Source organism: Equus quagga, chromosome 15 (assembly GCF_021613505.1).
Source record: "Equus quagga isolate Etosha38 chromosome 15, UCLA_HA_Equagga_1.0, whole genome shotgun sequence".
In the NCBI taxonomy this organism is placed as follows: domain Eukaryota; kingdom Metazoa; phylum Chordata; class Mammalia; order Perissodactyla; family Equidae; genus Equus; species Equus quagga.
In genome coordinates, this window is record NC_060281.1 from 22,914,760 (window position 1) to 22,937,385 (window position 22,626).

The window sequence follows — 22,626 nt, forward strand, 5'->3', positions numbered from 1 at the left end:
ATCTCACGAGGTGCAAGCCTGGGGGCTGCAGTCGGGCAGTGACGTCACGAAAGGCGTCAACGAGGAGGTGCCTAGACACGCCCCTGTTCCTCATGGGCGCGCCAACTGGGCGCTCTGTCTTTGCGTCATTTCCGGAGCACCTCCCTCCGCCGGAGCTCGCGTTAGGGGGCTTCGGTTAGCGTGGGCCGCCAAGGAGCGCTGCGTTTCGGCTGTGTAATCCTGCCCGCGTCCCGGCCCGACGCCATGGGAGTGACTTGGTAGGACTGCTGGGGATTGTGTGGGGCGGGGTTTGGGGTCGTGAAGGGCCCTCGGAGCCTAGAGTGTACCCCGGAGGAGGATCGAGACCTGGGTCCGCCGTCCCCCAGGAGCTGAGCAAGATGTCCTCGGATTTTGTGGGTGAGGGGCACACCGTGAGGGCTACGGATTCTTGAGGCCTGTTTCCTCGGAGATGCGCCCCTTCCTCCTGGAAGGCGGCAGGTAAAAGGTTTTATCCCAGGAACCCGTCAATGGTTGTGTACCTCCTTCCCTTTTTCTTGCTCCATCTTCCTTCCCGTGAGGCCATAGTACTGCCCAGGGTGGAACTTTAGGGTCGGAAATAGGATGTCTGGATTCGGACCCATCTGCAGGCAGGGCTGGAGGAGTTGGGGGATAGGCAAGGAGGAGGCAGTATCTTTTTTAGGTTTTCGCCTGCCCGTACCTAAAGCCACTAAATGCAGTTAGACCAGCCTGTGGCTAGTTCTAGATTGGCCATTTTAAGATCCTCGGCGTGGAGAAAAAAATAAACTATTGGGAATTAGGAGACTGAGGTTCCAGGCGCCTCATCTCTTCGGGACCGTTTCCTACTATGTTTAATTACATGGTTGGTCTAGTTTCTCTGGACTTATCGCTGACATGTTTTAAGTCTGGGTGACGGGAGAGGTATGGGCCTGATGCTCTTGGAATCATTAGTTCCAAAATGCTAGATTTCAGGGCTTTTTTTTTTTTTTTTTTATCGTGAAGTGTGATTGTCTTTCCAGCCAGAGAGGGCTGGAGGCCAGGATATCTGAAGGCAGTGGCCATAGGCTTGTCTATAAGAACCTGTGGGCACTACTACTCCTGGTGGCCCAGGTTCATGAGGTTTGTCAGTGATTGCACCTTTGATTCCTACAGTTGACATAATGAGTCTCCTCTGAGTCCTCTTGTATAAGGGCATGTATGAGGGATGGGAATGCAAAGTTTGCAGCAAGAGTCATGGAACCCTGGAGGCCCCTGCTCTTGCAATAGAGAAGACAGACAGAGGAAAAGACTCTGTCTCTTGGGACCTTTATCAACTTTTTCAGACTCCTAGGATTTCTGACCCCAGTAGCATCAGTTTAGGGATTCTGATATTTCAAAATAAGGCACATCATCATCATTGCTTATCAGTGCTTTTCCTGATGGAGAGTAGTGACGATCATTAGCAACATCAGGACTCCACTTTTATAGCTTTGTTTAGTTGACTGATCCTAAAGTAATGAAGTGTCCCCCAACTTTGTCACATGTGACCGTCTTTATGATTTTTGCATAGCCAGGTACCACCTGTACTATTATTTGTTAATGTTTTCTTTTAAATCTATTTATTTTCCTTTAAAGTATTTAACAGGCAACTATATCCCTTGCGAGGCAGTCTTGTGTAGTGGTTAAGAGCATAGACATGGAGCCAGCTTGCCTGGCTTTGAATCTTGGCTACACCACACCAAGCTGAGTGACCTTATGCAAGTTATTCAGTTTCCTCATTGGTAACAAGGAGATAAATAATAGCACATCTTATAGGGCTGTTGTGAGGATTTGAAGAGTTAATTCATCTGAAGGCCTTTGGACACTGCCTGGCGCGTAGTTGGCGCTTGGTGATTGTTACGTACCCCTCTAAAGGGGAAGCCAGTTTTAGTCACCATAGAAGGAAATCTTGGAAATAACATTTTTTGTTTCATTGTTTTCATTAAATTCTTGTACATACTATTGCCTCTCATCCCCAAAGATTATAAACTTGAGGCTTCCTTTCTCTTTGATCCTAGAGCTATGGAATAGAACTTTCTGCATTGATGGAAGTGTTCTATATTAGCAGTGTCCAGTACCCTAGCCCCCAGCCACTGTTGAGCTCTTGAGCCCTTGAAATGTGGGTGCAGCTGAGGAGTTGAAATTTTAATTTAATTTGTTGTAGTAGTTTAAGTGTAAATAGCCAGATGTGGCTTGTGGCTACTGTACTGGACAGCATACATTCAAAGTGTTAGAGAGTTGGTAAAAGTATACTAATCCCAAATTGAGGCTTTCTCCTTGATATAGTCAGAACTGAAAGAACTGCAAAGCTTATTATACAACGCGGTGTTATCAAATGCTTGGTCCGTGTGCCACCTAAAATCTTCTCACACTCAGGAAGTGCTGGTATGACAGATAGGAAGTTCACTGCACGGCTCTGAGAGTCGTGACACGTGTGCTCTAGTTCTTAATGGTGTTCTCAGGGATGGTGGTATTTTCTCCCCTTTAAAATGAAGGGGTCAGGGTCAGTGGTCTGGAAGGTAACTCCTGGCCCTGATGAGCTGTGATTCTGTGGGTGAGTGGCTCAGCAAGTGCACGTGTGTCTCTGCATACTGATATTTGGTCCTCTCCCTTCCAGTGTGTCCCAGATGCCTGTGGCTGAGGGCAAGAGTGTCCAGCAGACCGTGGAGCTCCTCACCCGGAAATTGGAGATGCTTGGGGCAGAGAAGCAAGGAACGTTTTGTGTAGACTGTGAGACCTACCACACAGCTTCCTCTACCCTTGGCAGTCAAGGTCAGTGTGCGGGATCTGCGGGATGGGTGGAACCTGGCTTGGAATTGATCGACGTTCATGTTCATTGAAATCTTTCTGTTCTTCTGCTAAGAGTGGTATTCTTGAACATGTGGCACATGTGTTTCTGAATTCTTTAATTCTTGGTCCTTCATCTTTTAGACCGGGCCTAGGTTTTAGTCTTTTTACACTTTACATTCTTAGAGCAGTGTTTCTTGGAGGGTTGGTCACTGACTGACTAAATCATTTGCGTTACTTGTTAAAGGTGCGGATTCCTGGCTCTGCTTACCAACTGGTACTGCAGGCCTCATAATCTACATTTGAACAAGTTCCCCAGATGATCTTTATACACTCTAAAGTTTGAGAAAGACTCCTTTTAGTCTCAGAAGTCTCTGTATATGATTCTTTTAGAGCTTTAGAGTTTTTAGAACTTCCTGCAGAAAGCCTTCCTGTTGCCCACACCTAGCCAGTGCCCTTGGCCAGCTTATTACCGTAACATTGACCACTGAATCCACGTTTGTTTTAAATGTATTGAGATGTGAGATGGGCTGTGGATGGTGGTGGTGGTAGGGAGGCAAAGAGGATCTTTGAATATGACTTAAGGAACCTGAGTTCTCTTAGTCTTGGCTCTGCAGTAACTTGACTTTAGATGGTTCTATACCACAGTGATTAAGAGCCTAGGTCACGGAACCAGGTAACTAAGTACTGGCTGTACCGCGTGCTAACTGCAACTTTAGGTAAGTCCCACAGCCTGTGACTGTTGCTGTGTCAGTCATTTGCCTATTTTCCCATAGATCTGTTCCCTGCACTTGGCCTGCACACTATATCTGCCAGGCCCCCTTTCAGTTACCTTTGGTCAGTGGGAGGCACTGGGGAAGATTAGAAGACGGGAGAAAGGGAGGCCACAGTATGTCTCTCCCTCTCCCTCTGCTTTGGGCAGTGGCTTGGCTCCTTGCCTCCAGCTCCTGCTAGGCAGCCTTTGTTCCTGGGTCTTGTAACATCACATCTTCTCCTTTTCCTTTCAGCCTTAGCGATGGTAGTGGCTCCCTGTGTTGCTAATCTTTGGGTGGCCTCACTATTCTGTTTGTTTTTCAGTTCTTCCAACCCCTGTGTTTTGCTCCCTGTATTAAATCCCCTCTAACGAAGCTATCTGGTGTGGACTCTGTTTTTGTACCCTTCCTTAATACAGTTCGCTCATCTTTAAAGTGAAGATAGTTATAGTACTTACTTCCTAGTGTTTTTGTGCTAATTAAGTAAGTTAATACATGCAGAGCACTTAGAGCTGAGATTGTCATGTAATAAGTATTTAATAAATGGTAGGTCGGAGCTGTACTGAGTTTCATCATTGATAAAATTGCAGTGTTACCATTTATTTTGCCTTCCATAAGAAGGAAGGAGGAAACACAAGAGGTAAGTTGTGAAAGCATTTGGAAAACAAGACGTTTGTATGTAGATATAAGATGGCACACTACTTCTGTGAAAACTACCTGTGTGAGCTGTTTTCCTGATCAGACCTTTACTTTCAAGGAGCTGTCGTTTAGCTGGGGAGACACCACATCAGTGGCAGCCAACGGAAAGAGTGATGAGCTGAAGGTCAGAGGCTTGGCTTGGAGTTCCAGTTCTGTCTGTTTACTGCCTCTGTGCCTTTAGATCAGAAGTTCTCACAGTTGACTAGCATGAGCATCACAGGAGGGCTTGTTAACACACAGGTTGCTGGGCCCCATGCTAGGAGTTTCTGATTCACAAGGTTGGGGCTGAGGCGGGGAATTTGCGTTTCTGACAAGTTTACAGGTGCTGCTGCTGCTGCTGGCCTGGGACCTGCCAGCTTCATTTTCCTCATCTGTAAAAGGGGAACAGTAACACTAGTTCTGCTTCCTTCACAGATTGGGGCAGATGTGAAAGTACTTTGTTATGATTAAAAAAATGGTATTGTTTACAAACAACTGGAAGTGCCATCTTCATTAAAAACAAAAGCTTACGGAGCCGGGCCGATGGCACAGTGGTCAAGTTAGCATGTTCTGCTTCTGTGGCCCAGGGTTTGCTGGTTTGGATCCCGGGTGCGGACATGGCAACACTTGGCAAGCCAATCATACATATAAAGTAGAGGAAGATGAGCACAGATGTTAGCTCACGGCCTGTCTTCCTCAGCAAAAAGAGGAAGATTGGCAGCAGATGTTAGCTCAGGGCTAATCTTCCTCAAAACATAAATAAAGAAATAAACAAACCCAAAACCTTAGTTGACTTTCAAAATATTTTCAAGACAGTAACAACACCTGCAGACTCATAGTATGGATTAAATATGTAACTCCAGCAAATTTGCACAGGAACAGAATGGCAGATCAGCTTTGATGTCCTTTTTCTTTTTGAGGGTTGAAATGTTTTGAACTAGATTTAGAAAGAGGTAAAAGTTGTGACTTGGCAGCAAGCAGTTGGGCAGGATGGGGGGAGGTTCGTGCAGAGCCTGTTGTGATCAGGAAGTGGTGCAGAGCAGAGGTATGTATAGAGGAGTCACAGTGCCCCCTGCCCTGCCCCACCTGTCTCCTCACTCTGCATTGCTACCTTCTTATTCCTGCCTAGACTGTCTTCTTTCCTTCTCTGTGTGGCTGAATCCTTCATATCCTAGTTTAGGTCCTATTTTTTCCATGAAAGTGTTTTCTGCTGACTCTTGTCCACTTTGATCTCTTCCTACCATGAAGTCTTCCTTCCTTCCGAAAGACTTCTGGTCTATCCCACATAATCACTTTTGTTTTATTTTGTCTTTTATTTATTTCTTCCTTTTTCTTTTTTTGGTGAGGAAGATTGACCTTGAGCTAACATCTGTTGCCAGTCTTCTTTTTTTTTTTTTTTTTGGCTTGAGGAAGATTATCCCTGAGCTAACATCTGTGCCAGTCTTCCTCCATTTTGTATGTGGGATGCCTCCACAGCATGGCTGATGAGTGGAGTAGGTCCGCGCGGGAATGTGAACCCACAAATCCACGCCACCAAAGCAAAAGATGCAGAACTTTAACCACTTGGCCATGGGACTGGCCCCAACCAATCCTCTCTTTTTGCTTGAGGAAGATTGTCCCTGAGCTAACATCTGTGCAGTCTTCCTATATTTTGTATGTGGGACACCACCATAACATGGCTTGATGAACAGTGTGTAGGTTCACACCCGGGATCCAAACCCTTGAACCCCGGGCTGCCAAAGTAGAGGGTGCTAACTTAACCACTGTGCCACCAGGCTGGCCCCTTATTTTGTCTTTTTAAAAGTTTTTTGCCTCTTTGTCTGTTGAGTGTCAGCTTTTTGAGGCCAGGGGCTAAATCCTCTACTTGTATGCCCCTTGAACCCTAGCACAGAGCTAGAAAGAGTTTAAGTAGTTAATAAATGTTTGCGATTATGGCAGTCTATCCATAACTCTTGTAATGTTTGAGAGAAGAATCTTGCTTTCCATTTTTTGCCTTCTTCCATTTCCCACTTAAGCAAATATATGTAGCTTTCCTTCCCTCTTACAGAAAACCTGTGGTAATTAATGAGAAAACTCATTTCTCAGAGAGTGGAAGGGGTGAGCTGGGGCTTCAGACTGGATCTTCTGATTCCAGATCCTGAGTTCTTTCTGCCAAAGTTGTGCTGCTTGCTTCCTAAGTTGGCTGGCATCTTAAAACTCTCCAAGGGCTCACTGTTGCCTTCAGGAAGAAGTCCAAACTTCTTGAGGCCTGGAAGGCAAGACTTCTCCCAGCCTGGTTCTGGCCTACCCTTCTAGCCTTATGCCAGATACTCCCCTTTGCTGCTTCTGTGGGGCCACTTCCTGTATCACAGAGTGGGGACGCCAGGGAAGGTAGGGATGGACAGAAGAACAGAGCATCTGCTTCATTTGTCATACTCAAATACTGGTACTTTTATTTTATTTTCCTTGTTATGTAATACATGATTATACAAAAGACTGTATATAAAGTCTCTGTGAGTTATTGATCATCATCATTAAGCATCCATCTGTGAGCCTGTCGCTCAACTTAAGAATTAAACCATTATGGGGCTGGCCCCGTGGCCGAGTGGTTAAGTTCACGCGCTCAGCTGCAGGCGGCCTAGTGTTTCGTTGGTTCGAATCCTGGGCGCAGACATGGCACTGCTCATCAAGCCACGCTGAGGCAGCGTCCCACATGCCACAACTAGAAGGACCCACAACAAAGAATATACAACTATGTACCGGGGGGCTTTGGGGAGAAAAAGGACAAAAATAAAATCTTTAAAAAAAAAAAAAAAAAGAATTAAACCATTATTAGTCTCATCGAGGTTCCCTGTGGGCCTCTCACCCTTTTCTGTGGAGCGGGTGGGTTTTGCCATCTGCTGTCCTGCCTGCTTTTCCTCTCCCTTCATCTCTGGAAAAGGCTGTCAGTGAGGGGATTCCCCCTACCCCCCTCCAAGACTGCCCAGTTAATGCCAGATTGCCATCTGGCCTCGTGTGCATTTGACTCTATTCTGGGGTTTGCCGACGAAGGTCTTCATGCTGAGTAGGCTCTCCATCCCTGCAGGTCAGGCCGGGAAGCTGATGTATGTGATGCACAACTCAGAGTATCCTTTGAGCTGCTTCGCCCTCTTTGAGAATGGCCCATGCCTTATTGCCGACACCAACTTTGATGTGCTCATGGTGAAGCTCAAGGGCTTTTTCCAGAGTGCCAAGGCCAGCAAGATTGAGACCCGGGGCACCCGTTACCAGTACTGTGACTTCCTAGTCAAGGTGGGCACGGTCACAATGGGACCCAGTGCCCGAGGCATCTCTGTGGAGGTAAGACCTTGGTGACATTGGAGCGGGATGTGCTGAAGGGCATTCTCAGGCAAGGGCTCTGCCGATTTCCACATGCCTCTGAATGCAAGCTGATGTTCTTGCCTCCCCAATCCCTGTCTCCAGAGCATCTGTGTTCCCTCTCTGTGCATCTTTTACCCTTTCCATAGTCATCCAGGGACCCTGTAGCCTAGGATGGGAATGGGAAGCTGGGTTCACAGCAGAAAGCAGAAAGCAAGCTTAGGAAGGCTGGCTCGCTGGAGAAGGGAATGGATAGTCAAGGGAGGCAGGTGAATTATGATGTGGAGGGACCACTTGCCCATCACAAGAAGTCCTAGAGCAGAACAGGGCAACTTTCAGTGCAGTGAACATTGGGAGGTGGGCCCTAAATCACATGTCCACACACCTCTCCTTAGTACACTTCAAGATAGGTCTCAAAAGTTGTGTAGCAAAGATGTGCCTTTCCTTTTGATACGCTGTCTCCTTTCTTTCATGGTGGAAAGGGGTGTGTGATGGCTTCATCTTTGCGGCTAGATGTATATATTGAAAATGGCAAAGAAAGAATGTGGCAGTAGCTGGCTTTGGGTCCAGTCCGCAGTCTACCATGTGCCCAGCACTGTGAGATAAAAAACTAACTAAGCTACCTGTAGCTACCCGCCTTTTGAAAATTTATGATTTAGTAAGAGAGCAAGGCTGAAACACACAAACTGTTTTTGAAGTTAGTCTGTGAGAAATGCCATGAAAGAGGTAGAGATTGCTCTGGGAATTCAGGCCAGTGAAAGCCCTGCTGACTTTGGGGACTGTGAGGCTCCTGCATGAGTAGCATCCAAGGGGAGACTTAGCACAGAGACCTGGAGATCGGTGAGTTGTAAGAAGCATCCCAGGCAGAGAAAAGGGCATTAGTGGTAGTTACTGCTCTGAAACTCCAGGGGCCCCTGGGGCCAAGGTGTCCTGACCCTTTCACATATCTAACTCTGCAGTACAGACACACCCCGGCTGTTTCTTTACTTCTTTCTCCGTATGGTTACCAACAATTTCCCCCTGCCATCTCTCCAGTGAAAAATTAGGAGAGAGGAATGAAAAAACCTAAGATGTCTACCTTTTGGCCCATGCCGCCTTGGTTGGGAAATTATTTCTTAGGGTCAGAGCTCAGGCTGGGTTTACCTTGGGAGTAATCTTTGATCTTGAAGAGATTTAGCAGCATGTGTGTCTAGACTGCCCTCTACTGATCCCCCAACACACACACGCACTTAATTTCTTTTACTCTTCATTTTCTTTCTCAGAATTTTCCTGAGCTCTCCTTCAATCTTCACCCAGCATGGTAGAGACCATACAGTTCTGAGATAATCAGAAGGGGCCTGGATCTGCCTCTGGGTCTTGTGGGCAGGGCTGTGGGTTGAAACTCCAAGATGAGCACGTCAGAGATGCCAAAAGGGAATGATGCTGAATGTGTCTGATCCTTGGTGTTTGGTTGAGTATTTCCTGTGGAAATACTGTGCTAGAAGGTGTGTGTCTTTGGCTCAGGGTTGGGGAAGATGGGACCAGGGGGCAAGAGGCGCACTTGAAGCAGAAGACCTCATCCTTGCCCTCACTCACCCTCATTCTCTCTTCTTTTGGTCCCCAGGTGGAATATGGCCCCTGTGTGGTACCTAGCGACTGCTGGAGCCTGTTGCTTGAGTTCCTACAGAGTTTTCTAGGCAGCCACACACCAGGGGCTCCCGCAGTATTTGGGAACAGACACGATGCGGTCTACGGCCCAGCAGATACCGTGGTCCAGTACATGGAACTCTTCAACAAGATCCGCAAGCAGCAGCAGGTGCCGGTGGCTGGGATTCGTTAGTGACTGGCCTCTGTCTGGCTGTGTTCTGTCACCAGGGGGACTCCACAGGAGGAGCAGGTGCTGCACCCTCAGGCCCCTGGACCCCAGAAACCCAGGGCAGACAGGGAGGCTTCTCTCACTCTCCAGTTCCTGGCTGTGGCTTTTGCTCTGGGGCTCTGGACTCCCCTTCCCTGACCCTCACACAGTCCTCCAACAGCTGTTTTACCCCATGCCTTATTGAAGGTGGCCTGTCCTCAAGAATGGTAATTATGACGAGTGCTGAAGATTGGAGCTTTCCTGCTTTAGGGGAAAAGGTAGGACAGGGGTGTCTCTGCCTAGTGTCACTGGGGAAGGCAGTCTGTACTTCCAACTGTGGAGGATTGGCTAGGCCTACCACAGAAAGGCTGCGTTTTATGTCCGGCTGTGCTGTAATATAGGCTGGCCTCTCCTAGGAAGGAGTAGGAGGCACAGCTTCTTTGATGGTTGCCATTTTTTTGACCTGTTTGCTGCAGTGGGTTGTGAATTGACTTTTCTAGGGTGTTGCCCGAGTCCTTTGAAGTCTCCCTTGACATCTTTCCATTTTGTTGTGAATTATATTAGACCATAGGCTAAGCTGCTATAACAAAGAGAATCTAAAGTACAGTGGCTCTTAGTAGAAGTTTATCCTTCTGTCTCCTAATAGTACAGAGGTAATCTGTATCGTTTGTAGTAAGTACAGATGGTCCAGGACAGCCTTCACTCTACAAGGTCATCAGGAACTCGGGCTGTCTTGTTGTTCAGCCATCCCTAGGGTGTTGTCCTCGCCCGCAAGGTCAAAGCAGACTCATCAGTTCCATGTCCACATTCCACTGGGGCAAGAGAGAGAGAAAAAGCAGTTTCTTTTTTAAAGAATATGATGTGGAGTTGCTCAAATCGCTATGGCCATGCTTTGCCGAAAGGGACGCTGGGACATAGAGCCTTTTATTTGGGTGGTCATGTTCCAAGTTAAAACTCGGGGTTCTGTGACTAAAAGATGAAGGAGAAAATGGATATGGGGGCCAAGTTAGTGGCCGCTCCTACGTGGAGGTCAGTGGACATGCCCAGAAATGCCCTTGGCTGTGGTTTTGCCCAGAGTACCCCCTCTACCTAAGCCATTTGTTTATGAATTGGATTGAGATGGGGCTGATGCCAGAGCCACTTTCAGTTCCGTTGGATTAGTCACACTAGGAAGTCAGCTCTGCACCCCTTGCCTGAGTCACAGGATCAAGGCCCCTCCAGTTCTCATGCACCCAGAGCTTAGGGTTAGAGCAGTTGACCTGATACTTATACTGTGCTTCGTGGTTTCCTGAGCTCTTGCTCCTCATCTCATTTGAGCCTCCAAGTGTTCATTTGACCTGCATTGCCTGCCTACCCCACTCCTGCTGTGGAAATGTCCAGTCAGGCTAACATTGAGATATTCAGGCAGAGATGGTCTTAGGAAACGTGTTAATGTACGTATTACATTACGTACATTAGGATAATGTCACTCATCGAAGCCATCTAGAGAGAAATTGTTTTCAGATCTAAAGCCTCTGCAAGAATCAGGTAGTGGTCTTGTTTCCATTCTATCTTTGGCTGGCAGGAAACTCAGTTCAGCTTTATAACTGCAGGACCTGTCCTCTGCATTGGTTTTTTTGTTTGTTTCTTTGTTTTGTTTTTGCTTTTTTAAAATTGAGGTCTGTTTTAGATATCATTTACACACAATAAAATGCACAGGTTTTATGTTGTTGGCCGTCTGATTTATATTTGCTCTTGTCCAGGTTTATCTGTGTATTTTTCTGTAGGCTCCCTCAAATCTTTTATGAAATAGGACAGCATATAGGCAGGATTTTGAACATAATATGTTCCTGAAAATATATAGAAATTGAGTGTGGTAAATATGACTCTAGACCTAGACATGGTAAGGAGAGATTTTGTTCCCTAAAAACTAAAAAAATAGTATAAACAGGATCCCTAACTCTACTTTGCCTTTTAGACACAGGCTTGGCTCACACATTTCCAATGTTCTTCACTTTTGTTCTTTTCTTGTATTTTGAGCACATAGTTGACCAGCATTCAGTCCAGTGAACATCAGATCAAACTTTTAAGTACCCACTTTGGGTACCTTTGTCCATCTTTGTCCTTTTTGTCAATTAAAGGAAGTTTGTCACTAAAAAAGGTGGGTAGCAATGTTGCCACAACTGAACTGCTCACTAGCAGGAAGGACTCAGATGTCATGTAGCTTGTGTGTGCAGGTCTGAATGGGGCTTTCACAAATAGTTTAGGATTGTCAGTGTATAATTTTTGAAAGTTGGGGTTGAATGAAAGTTGAGGAGCATTTGTATAAATTTAAGGAAAAAAGGGCATAGCTATGCTTATAAATGAAAAAAACTTAAACTCAGCAACTAAATGGAGATGGTGTGTTTTTGGTTCAAATCTGACATTCTTCCTTCTGCACTAGACTGTCTTCCTGCCCCTCCTTCTTCTGCTTCCAGGTGCTTTACCCTCCTCCCCATCTGTGGCTACCCATAAAAGAGGAGAGACTAGGAAACCAGTACTTCAGTGGGTACCTTTCCCAGAACCACATAGAAATCGGCCAGCCTTGACTGTCAGAGCTCTGCGGGGCAGCTCTAGGGCTCGTCTTGTTCTTCACTACAAGGTGGGGAGACTGTGGCTCCCAGAGAGATCATGCGGGGAGCTGAGGCTGGGGTCAGGACCGAACTCAAGGTGCAGGCCTCCTAGCTACCAGCGTGTCAGAGCGTGACACCTGGACCTCTGTGTGGTGCCAGGTGATTTTAGGTGGAATGCAGAAGACAATTTTATGTCAGTACTTATACTTGATTCCACTGTGTGTTAGAAGTATAGCTAGCACTTTATTCCTTAGGATGAAGGTAAGTTTTTTTAAAAAGAGTCCATTTAAAGGTAACTGTTAAGTTATAGCACAGGTGATACGTGCACATGGCAAAATTTTTGGAGGCAGGACGGATGCTGGGATTTGGGGATATGTTTCTAGTCCATTTCCTGTGTCCATTGATGGTTCCTGCTCTGACTGTGCTTTCCCCTTGTCTCTCCAGTGCTGTTCTGATTCTCTGTACCCCGGTTCTCAGGCTGCCTCCTGCTTGCTTGCTTCAGGTCTTGAGTACCAAGTAGTCACATTTCCCCCGCCATGTATTGGTGTGACTGCTTCACTGAAGGAATTGCCTAGAGACTGACCACTGCTCCCTACCACTAGGTCTACCCCAACCCAGTGTGTCTAGTATTCATTCCTGAGGCTTCATGATGAGGTAGTTAGTGAAATTTTTCTCTCCACATCCTGGAGGGTTACGGGAGGGGTTAGAAATTCCCACCTAAGCATGTCCTCCAGGTGTCAAGAGTTGAAGCTCTCAAAATACAAGACAGGAAGGTCTACAATAGACTGAACGTTTTGAGGACATTTACAGTAGATCCAGTGCCAGGTGGGACTGATATGTGGCCTTGCTGTCTCAAGTCCATACCTCTAACTCCCGATATTGCCTTTCCCTCACCACAGCCTCCCTCTCTGCTACTGCTGTCTGGGAGCCTTGGGCAGCAGGCCCCAAACACAATTGCATGTGGAATGGCTGAAACCAATTATATTGCAAGTGTGGTCCTCTCTTGGGAGTTGGTTCTTTGGCCTTTGTGCAGTCACTTCTTGGGGGTGGCTCTCCCCCAAGGTGAGTTTCTGCCATTGTGTAGAGCATTCCAAAACAAGTCTCTTGGGTTAGAAGGGACTCTTTAGGTCACGTAGTTTGACCATCACTCAGTCCTCAAGTCTTGACACCATCCCTCCCAGAGGCTGTGCAGCCTTGACTTGGCCTTATCTAGGAAAATCTCTTCCTTGTGTATTTCATCTCTTTTTCTCATTAACTTTGAGATAAAAATCAATACAAAACAAAACATACTTGTCCTTTCCCTCCCAGGTCATGGAGACTGTATTGTGCTTAGAGAATTTATCATTAGTTGGTGCTGGAGTAAGAGCGGACTATGACTCTGAAGTAAGGGTTCCAATGTTACTGCAGGTTATCCACTCCTGAGGGGAGCCTCAAGAGGCCTAAGACGCTTTGAAACCAGACACACTTTTGTGTATATGTGCAGTTTTTTGGGAATAGGATTTACAGGGGTCGTAAGAATATCTCAAAAATCCACGATCCAAAAAAGAATCTCTAAAGGGAGAACAGATCCTGAAGGGAAACAGCAGGAAGATAAAGAGAAAGCAGGTGTGAGATATGTCCAGCTGGCTTATTGTGAGCAAGACTGTCCCAGGCCTTTTGGACCCCTCATCTGAGGTCCTCTCCGGGGATTCTCCTTCATTTTAGTGTCCTTTAGGGCTGAAAGTTTCTGGGAAGCTGGACTGTTTTCCTATAGGTTCCCCCTTCTCGTGTCTACATACACATACACACAACCTATTAGAAACAAGGAGGAGTAAATATGTATGAAGCAATCTTTATGGCTTCCTTTGTGGCCCCAGGAGTTACTCTTCCATTGTGACATACTCCATGGGATCTGAAAAGTTTTCCGTTGTAATGGAATTTGGCATAATGAGTATATTTTCATTTTTCAGAATGATGTGATTGATGAGGCAGAGAAATAGTTCCTCACCTCTGTGATGAAATTAGCAAATTAAAAAAAATTCTTGGAAGTATTAGGGAAAAGATTCCTAATTCTCTTGCATTCTGTTTTATTTCCCAAGACATTTTTGTCTCATCAGATGGCATTGACCTGTTTTTAAGGTTGATATGAATTCTACTGAATTTTCTTTGGAGGCTTTGAAAAAGAGAATTTAGGGACCACATAATTCAATATTGGGACTCTTTTGTCATGTAGGAAAGGCAGGGTTTGAAATGTGGAGGTGACAGGTGTTCCGAGGCAGCCTACTAAAGGGAAGAGGGCACTGCTTTAGCAGACAGATGGCTGGGTGCTAGCCACAATACTGTCCCTAATTTGCCAGGTAACTTCAATCAAGTTGGCCTTTCTGAGTCTCATCTGTAAAGTGGGCATAGTGATCCCTCCTTTCCCTATTTCATAGCCTTGTAGCCTTGTTGAGAGGCTCAAGGGAGAATAGATGTGAGGAGTGCTTTGTCGGCAAGCAGATGCCATCTCTGCTCTTGTGTCTTTTTTAATGATGCTGAAGGTATTGGTGTTTGGTTAAGATGTTTAAGCTGGGAAGTTATGGGGTCATTACTGCTTGGTGGCAGGTTAAAATTTTTCCCCAATGCAAGGAATGTAGTTGTGCTAGAGAATGAGCAGTATGGAAAGAAGATTCAGAGAAAGTATTCATCATACTCGTGTATTTTTTTAATCAGATCAGTAAGCCTAGTTGTATGGACCATCTCTGGAACATGGAAATATGTTTTTAACGTGTACTTACAGTGATGAGATTTTACTTGTTTTCCTGCAACCTAAAGGAAGAAAGGCTGGGCTTTAAAAAAAAAAAAAGTAGGGTAGAAATGACTTTAACTTTTTTGTAGAACACATCCATCTCTGTTTCTCCTTAGCTCCCAAGCCTTAATTGTAGCTGTCTCTGAACCGTGTTTTTTTATGCCATGTATATTGTGATTGCACTCCATACCAGTTGTGTCCTTAAAGAAAGTTCAGTGTCCCTGATTGTATTTTCCATTCCTCACTGATGAACCACTGAAGCCCTTAACTCTGAGGCTACAATAAAACCTTATATGTTAGCTATTCTGCAGAGTCTTTTAATATCTGAATTACCTAAAATAGCTTTCTTCTTATTCTTTCTGCTTCCATCTAATACACAATTCTCAAACTTTTCAGTCTCAGGACTCCTTGATGCTCTGAAAAATTATTGAGTACTGCAAAGAAATTTTGAGTAAGAGCTTCTGTTTATGTAGGTTATATCTATTGATATTTATCTTATTAAAATTTATAATGGAAAAAATGAAAGTATTAACTCATTTAAAAGTAACAAACTCATCACATATAAATAAAATATTTTAATGAAAAAACTTATTTTCAAACAAAAATATAGCGAGAGGAGTGGTATTGTTTTATATTTTTGCAAAGCTCTTAAATGTCTGGTGTAATAGAAGACAGTGGATTCTCATATCTACTTCTGCGTTAAATCTGTTGCAGTTTGTTTTGGTTGAAGAATATGAAGAAAATCCAACCTCTCACAGATGTGTAGTTGGGAAAGAGGAGGAGTATATTAATAATCTTTTCAGATAATTGTGGATATTTGATACTATGTCACAACTCCGCTAAAGGTTAGTTGCAATGTGGAATCTTAGACTCTATCAGTGAACTTTTTGTACTCTATTATATTAACATTCGTTGGTTTATTTTACACCTTGAAGGGATCTTTTATTACTGATGCATGATTGTGTAGCATCATGCATTGGTCATTTGGAAAAAACTGCAGATCTTTTAAATGTTGACACATTTCATTATACAATATCAAAATATCATATTTGTTAATATCACTACCAGTCTCCATCAGAAAAATCTTGGGAAGCTATTAAGCTCACTGTGGCGGATACAAGCTTTCAAAAATTCTAAGTTTTCCTTGAGAGCTTGAATTTGACAAATGCTGTCAGGCTCACTTTGTTTATTTTTGGGAAAATATCTGTCTGACACCCAAGGCTAAAGAACTACAGTTTATCTGTTAGCTGTTCTTTCAAGTAAAAATGGTATTCCAGGAAGAAAGTTGTTAATTCAGCTCAAAATTCAGAGAAACTGCACATGTGCTTTTCCTCAAGGAAAACATTGTACTTAGGTAAGGAACAGAAGTGCTTTATGCATACATCCATTTAGTGACATGGAATAGTATTATTGAGAAGATGTGTACTTAATAAAACAAAGAATTTTAGTGCTTCATCAAGGACTTCTTTAAGTGAAACAGGTATCCTCCTTCCCTGTGAATGGGTGGCAGTGAAGAATACCTTGAATGCTGGTACAATTTAGTGCCGTTTGCGCTAAGGCAGCAGCAATTTTACTCAATTGTTACTTTTGTATCAGTGCAAATGTCATCACAGTGACAAAGGCAGATAATGTCTTATTATTATGAAATAGTGTTGATCTCAGGGACCTCCTGAAAGGGTCTCAGGGGTCCCCAGAGCTCCACAGGCCACACTTGGAGAACCACTGATCTAATACATGCTCACAGCACTGAGAATCTTTTCCGCCGGCATTGCTATTCTGAGAGCACCCCTTCCTTCAGAAGTCTTAAGTGGCTCCAAAATCCTTCACTCAACAAAAGCACCTATTATGTGTCAGGTACTTTCTTAGGGAATTAACATTTAATAAGATACAATCTTTATTCTCCAGTAATTTTCTTGGGGGATTGGGGAGTAAGGGGAGAAAATAGATAAGAAATTACAGTGTAAGATAAGAATTCCTTAGAATTATGTTAAAGGTGATGGACAACAAAGGAAATGCTAGATCTACAAAGGAAATTTTAGATCTAACTCTGAGCTCTTGAACCACATGGCGTCTCCTCACCAAATCAGTTAGTGAGTCAGTCAATCACCGGGTCCTCTCCTTCCATAAAACCTTTTAAAAATGTCCAAGTTAATTACCTTTGGAAGTGTTTTCGCACTTAATTGCGCTTGGCTCCAGGCTTGTAGTTTCATGTTTACACATGCACGTGCTGTTTCCCCTTTATTTATTTTTGGTGGTGTTTTTTGGCTTTTGTGCTTCTCTGCTTAATATTTACAAGTTTGTAGCCTTGAGCCAGTGTAACCGATAACGCATACGTTTCTTCCTTTTCCTTGTCCTCGTATTTAAATGTAAGCCTTTATCTGCTTTAGCCATGTGTTGGGTGAAGTAACAGCGTTGGTCTTATTTGGGGTAACGTCACCCCCCGCAAGTTATGTCAGGACAATGCACCCAGGAGGCTGTTGCGGAAGGAAGCTTTTTCCGAGGCAGAGAAGACTTGTAGAAATAGCCGCTGTTCTGTTTCCCTGTGGCCTCCATCACCAGACTCTGCTGAACTGCTTCAGTTTACAGCTGCGAACTTCTTCCTTGGGGGGAGATTTCCGTGAAACAGCTGAGACCCGCCGGGGCCCTCTGTGGCAAAAGTTAGACACGTGCTCGCCCGTCTGGGAGCCAATAGTAACTTTTGTAAACGTTGCCGCAGGAAACCCCACGGTTCAGAGGCTGCTTCTTTCGGAACGACATGGTTGAAAATAACTTAGTGTTTTAACAGAACAAAACAAAAACGTAGACGGGATAGTGAGAAAGGCTGTCCCCTTTGGCAGTGGGGTGAGATGTTAAAGGCGCTCCAGAAAGAGTGCGGGTAACCAAAGTAAAATTCCTTTCCTATTCCGCGGGCTGAATGGCTGGGGACAAGGGGGCGGAGATGGGCCCGGGAGAGTGTCTGGCCCTTTAAGGAGGAGGGACAGACATAAGACTCTGTACCTTTAAGAGTCTCTTTGTCTGGAAACCTCCTTATTTACCCTCCTGTGCTTCAACCAAACTTCGACCCGCGATTCGCAACGCCCCTCTACGCCGCCGCCCCTTACGCCTGGCTCAAAGCGGCCGCGAGTCTGTGGCTGACCCTAAACTTTGCGCCCGCGGCGCGAACCCTCGGAGACGCTGTCTGTGTCGGGGTCCGGGCCCCGCGCTGCGCCGTTGGCGCAATGCGGGGCCCGGGGGGCGGGGCTTCGGCGGGCGGGCCAATGGGCGGTCAGGGGGCGGGGCCGGGTTCGGTTGTCTCGCGCCCTGGTGACAGCTCGCGCGTGCTGATGATGGCGGTAAATAGAGGGGGGGTTCGGGGGAGGGGGCGGAGGAGGTGGGGAGGCGACTAGGCGGGTAGCTCCAGGGGGTGGGGGGCCGGGGACCGGGGAGGACGCGACGGCCAGGGAGCCCATTCTAAGACTCGGAGGCGGGGACAGGAGTCTCCGGCACACTGGCCCTCCCCTTTAAAGAAGCCAAATCCTCACACACCGGGTGAGGGGCGACAAAGGCGGCGCGCGCCTCGCGGGCGGGAGGAGCGGCGGCAGGGGGCGGGACCGCGGCGCCGGCGGGCTGGGGGCGCCCGGGGCGGGGGCCGGCAGTCAGGGCGCGCCGGCGCCTGGTTTTGGCGGGGTGGGCGACCACTGGGCTTGGGGTAAAAGCTTTGAGGGAGAAGGGAAGGCAGGCTTGGCGGCGGCTGAGGGGAACGGGTCTGCGAATGAGACGAGGATTAAGGGGAGAAAGGGTTAGAAGGCAGGGAGAGGAGGAGTGAGAAAAAGCCAGCCGAGGAGGTAGGAAGGAGGCAAAACCCAGGGTGGGTGTTGAGGAAGCCGGGCAGGGGATGAGGTTAGGAAGAGCAAGGCTAGGAAGAGGGGTCCTGGGGTTAGGTGTAAGAGCAGAGGTTTGGAGGGGAAAGCTTTGTAGGGGGTGGTAGTGGGGTGAGAGGTGCTGGGGTGAGAGTTGGAAGTGGAAGGCAAGGAGAGGCAGAGCTGGGGTGATAGTTGGAAGTAGAGGAGAGAGAGTGATTAAGAGCCAGACGTGACAAGGGTGTGAACTAGTGCAGAGCGAGATGAGCTGAAGGACTGGGACTGGCGGTGGGGTGGGAACTGCGAGCTTCTGAGAAAGGTATGGGTTAGTGGGTGGGCAGTGGGTGTAAATTCTGGAAAGTGAAGGAGGGTGAATGAGACACTGGACTGGCACCAGGTGGAGTCGGGAATAAGAGCGTAGTGGAGGGGTGAAAAGAAATAGAGATGAGAGCCGGGGCATTTACAGGACAATTCAGGACCAAAAAGCTGAAAGGAGAAGAGAGTAAGGGTGTAGAAAGTGATGGCCGTCTGGGACAGGGTAATTGGGAATTGTGCTGATTGACGAGGTTCAGCAAGATCCGAGGTAAAAACAGTGAGGCGAAGAGACAGGGCTTAAAGCAGATGGTGAGAGCAGCACGGAAGAGATGGGCCCCAGGATTTAAAGGATGAGATGGGGAGTAAGGGAAGAGAACAGTGAGGGAAGCTGGGAGGGTCCTGATGGATGTAGAACTGGGGTAGACTGCACAGAGCTGGGCATCACATGTGCGTGTTGTGGGGAGATGCTCCAGAAGGTCTGCATGGGTCAGGGCACAGACGCTGTAGTGAAGGATCAAGTGTAGGGAGCCTTTGGTGCAGAAGAGGAGGAACCATGGTGAGTGGAAAGAGACCTAGAGCGAGGGGTAAAAACTAAAAAGTAAGGGGAGGGGAGGTGCAGGAAAGGAATTCTTTGTTGGGAAAAGAACTATAAGTGGCTTGAAACTGTGAGTCCTTTTGTCCATAAAAGTAGGAATTCCAGAAACCTCTTTCTCTCTTCAAGGAATCTTGAATCTGCTTCCACCTTTCATTGCTTTTAATTCAACTTTCATGTCCACTTTGAAAAGATGAGACCCATTTTGATTTGATTTTGTTCTTGTGTGAATGATAAAGCGCCAACTCGGTGCTGAAAACCTGCATTCCACCAGTGTTGTGATGATGGATTGTATTTATTTACAGTGTGGCTGTGCCTGTGTAGTGTGCTAGTGTTGCGTTGTAGCAGTATTGGACCTGACAAGTGCTAGGCAGAGTGCTTTATCGACAGCAGCTTCATTTTCAATGGAGAGCCACTGTTGAGAAAGAGAAAGATGAAAATCTTTTTGTTTTGCTTAATGAACCAGACTTCTGCCTGATTGTTTTTTAGTGGCTGGAGAATAGTGAGAATCATTTCAGAGAAAGGCAAATAACCAACCAGGGAAGTTTGCTGGGGAAGAGATTTAAATCAGGGCTGTGAGGGCTTTGAGTTCCTAAGCTGCCTTTAGCTTTGTGTGGGACATTTCACACTGTAGTAGGTAACTCACCCATTTAACAAAATGGAATAGAGAAAGGGAGATTTGTAGAATAGTGGAGAATTTTAGAGTGGGACTTACCCTTTAGGTTAAATAATGAATTTATGAGTAATTTTTATTGTGAAAAAACCTCTTGGAGATAATGCAAGCTGGAGCCTTGGACAGCTCCACTGCCTTTCCTGTTTTGTAGTTGTGAATAAAGAAGGCTCTGTTAATATTAATTTTCTAGAAGCTTTTGATTTTGAAGACACATTTGGAAATTAAAAAGAAGAAATTTGGGACAAAATTTAGGTTATTCTTACTGAGTATTTTGTTTTGATGATTTTATTCTGAACCTTTTACATTTAGCTAAGAATATGAATGGTTGTTACTTTGCATTTGATGATGCAGAGGATAGCATATAATTTACTTAAGAAAATGCAGACTGTTCTTGAGAATCTTATTTTAGGTTATTTCATTAGTGTACATTCAGATACACAAAGGTACTTTTTTTCAAAATCGTGTAAATTTTGTATTGCCACTGTTTTATGGGTGTTGGTCTAAAACAAAGATTAAGTTGATGGCATTTATAATAGCAAAGATTAGATTTTGATTAGTGGGTATCAGAAACATTGGTTGTTAATATACATGAATAATTTAGGATCTTAAGTCTTTCTGGATTCAGCTGCTGTGTTCATGGATTCTGGATTCTGTTAAGCAGGTGTTCAAGGTGACTAGATTGATTTAGCAGTTTAACAGAAGATTTTTAAAAATTACTATTTTTACTGCTAAGTCTCAAGAGGATTCGTCTGAAATGTTAACTTTCAAGCTGAAGAGTAACTTTGGTATGAGGCACCTGTTTCTGTAAGATATGTTTGCATCTTCCCTTCCTTTCTAGATGTGTTTGGCATTACTAGTAGGTTATACTCTGTGTATGGTATTGCCATTTTTGTAATGTAATTGTTTTATGCTTGATATCTTTATATGAATTACTTTAGACTTATTTGATATTGATGAAAAAGAAAATATAAACTATAAGATCAGCCAAGGGAAAGAGTCCATTTGGATCCTGTCTTTTGTTTCTGCATGCTGCCATAGTGTGCTAAATCACCAGTTCTCATTGTGAATGGTTATTTCTGTGTGATATTTCTAAAACCAAAAATGGATAACTTTTTAGTTCAAATAATATTATTTATCAATAAGGACTCCAATGATAAATTTAAGCTTTATTTTTATTTGTTCATCAAGTAGAATTCTACTCTACTCAACTTTATTTTGGTTATAATCTTATTTGCTAAGCGGAAAACTTTTCAGTTTATACTTTCAGATTTGAATGGGTAGGGTGTACATAATTAAATGTTTTTCTGGTTAATCGTAGATTCTTTGGATGGGAAGAGACCTTGAAAGGACCTCTAGTTTATCCTGCAACTTCAGTCAATATCCCACTTAAATCATCCCAGGTAGATAAGCATTTATCCTATTTTCGTAAATCTTCAGAGGTAATGTGGCAACTTTTGTAGATAATCTTTTCCATCATTTAATTATTTTCTCCATAAGGACAGTCTGTCTTCTCTCTAACCAGCACACACTTAATGCTATGTTTATATTTCTTCTCTCTTGCCCCATTCTGAATTTTTGAGTAAAAATGTCTGCTGAATCTAGTATTGGGAAGACCCTAGCTCTTCATAAACCTGACAATAGTAGCTACGCATGTGTAGTGCTTTTGTGGCAGACTCTGTCGTAAGCTCTTTGCAGACCGTAACTCATTTACTCCTCAGTAGCCGTCCCATGAGGTCTGCGCTATCACTATTCCCATTTTATGTGGGACGAAATAGAGGCTCCTTGAGATTAAGTGACTTGCCCAAGGTTATTCTCACACATTTCTACAACTACTAGTTTGATAATTGATAATCTTGTCACACAGATACTACTGTTTTTTGTCAAGTAGTAACTAAATGATATATTTAATCTTTTTTTTAGTTCATACAGTAGAATTCTACCAGGCGTGGGGATAGAATTCGAGCCTTAGCATTTTGCAGGCAGTCTGTGCTCTGGTATCACCTCTGCTTGTTGTTGTGAAGTGGTCCCTCACCATGTTCTTCTCCTGATTAAACAGTGCTGGTTTATTTTATCCCCTAACTGGTTTGCCAGTCCTTAAGTTATCCCTGTTGTTCTGTTATTAACCTATTAAATGGGGAACCTGGGACAAACACCATAAGGGCTATGTCTAATGCAAAGATTACATCAGAGTTCTTCTATACTATTTTTTTGGTGACAAAATTGTACTTATAAAACAAAACAACCCAAAACCATTAAAATGCCTAACTGAATTGCAGATTGTTACTTCTCTACCTTTTTAGCTAGAAAAAGGCCCTGGACTTGTTATATACCCTACAGGTTTGCATTTGAGAGATGGCTGCCCATTGAGGAGAAATGGAGCTCAGACTTCAGGGCACATATCCATAAGCAAAATCTGTCCAGACACTTGCTGACTTTTTGCTATTTTC

At 44.9% G+C, this 22,626-nt stretch overlaps 1 protein-coding gene across 2 annotated transcripts in view; it reads left to right on the forward strand.

Annotated features, from left to right (window-relative positions):
- Positions 1-133: 133 nt before the first annotated feature.
- Positions 134-22,626, forward strand: part of MED20 (mediator complex subunit 20) — a 42,315-nt gene continuing 19,822 nt past the window's right edge. The window contains exons 1-4 of one of the 2 annotated variants that reach the window (XR_006885482.1): positions 134-257; positions 2,633-2,787; positions 7,297-7,550; positions 9,172-9,444. Coding sequence is in view for 1 of the 2 variants with exons in the window: in XM_046641519.1 (XP_046497475.1) it covers positions 244-257; positions 2,633-2,787; positions 7,297-7,550; positions 9,172-9,387 (639 nt within the window). In the remaining variant the exon portion in view is untranslated. Of the gene's footprint in view, positions 258-2,632; positions 2,788-7,296; positions 7,551-9,171; positions 11,107-22,626 lie in introns of those variants that run through there. The other variant, XM_046641519.1, reaches the window with a different exon arrangement.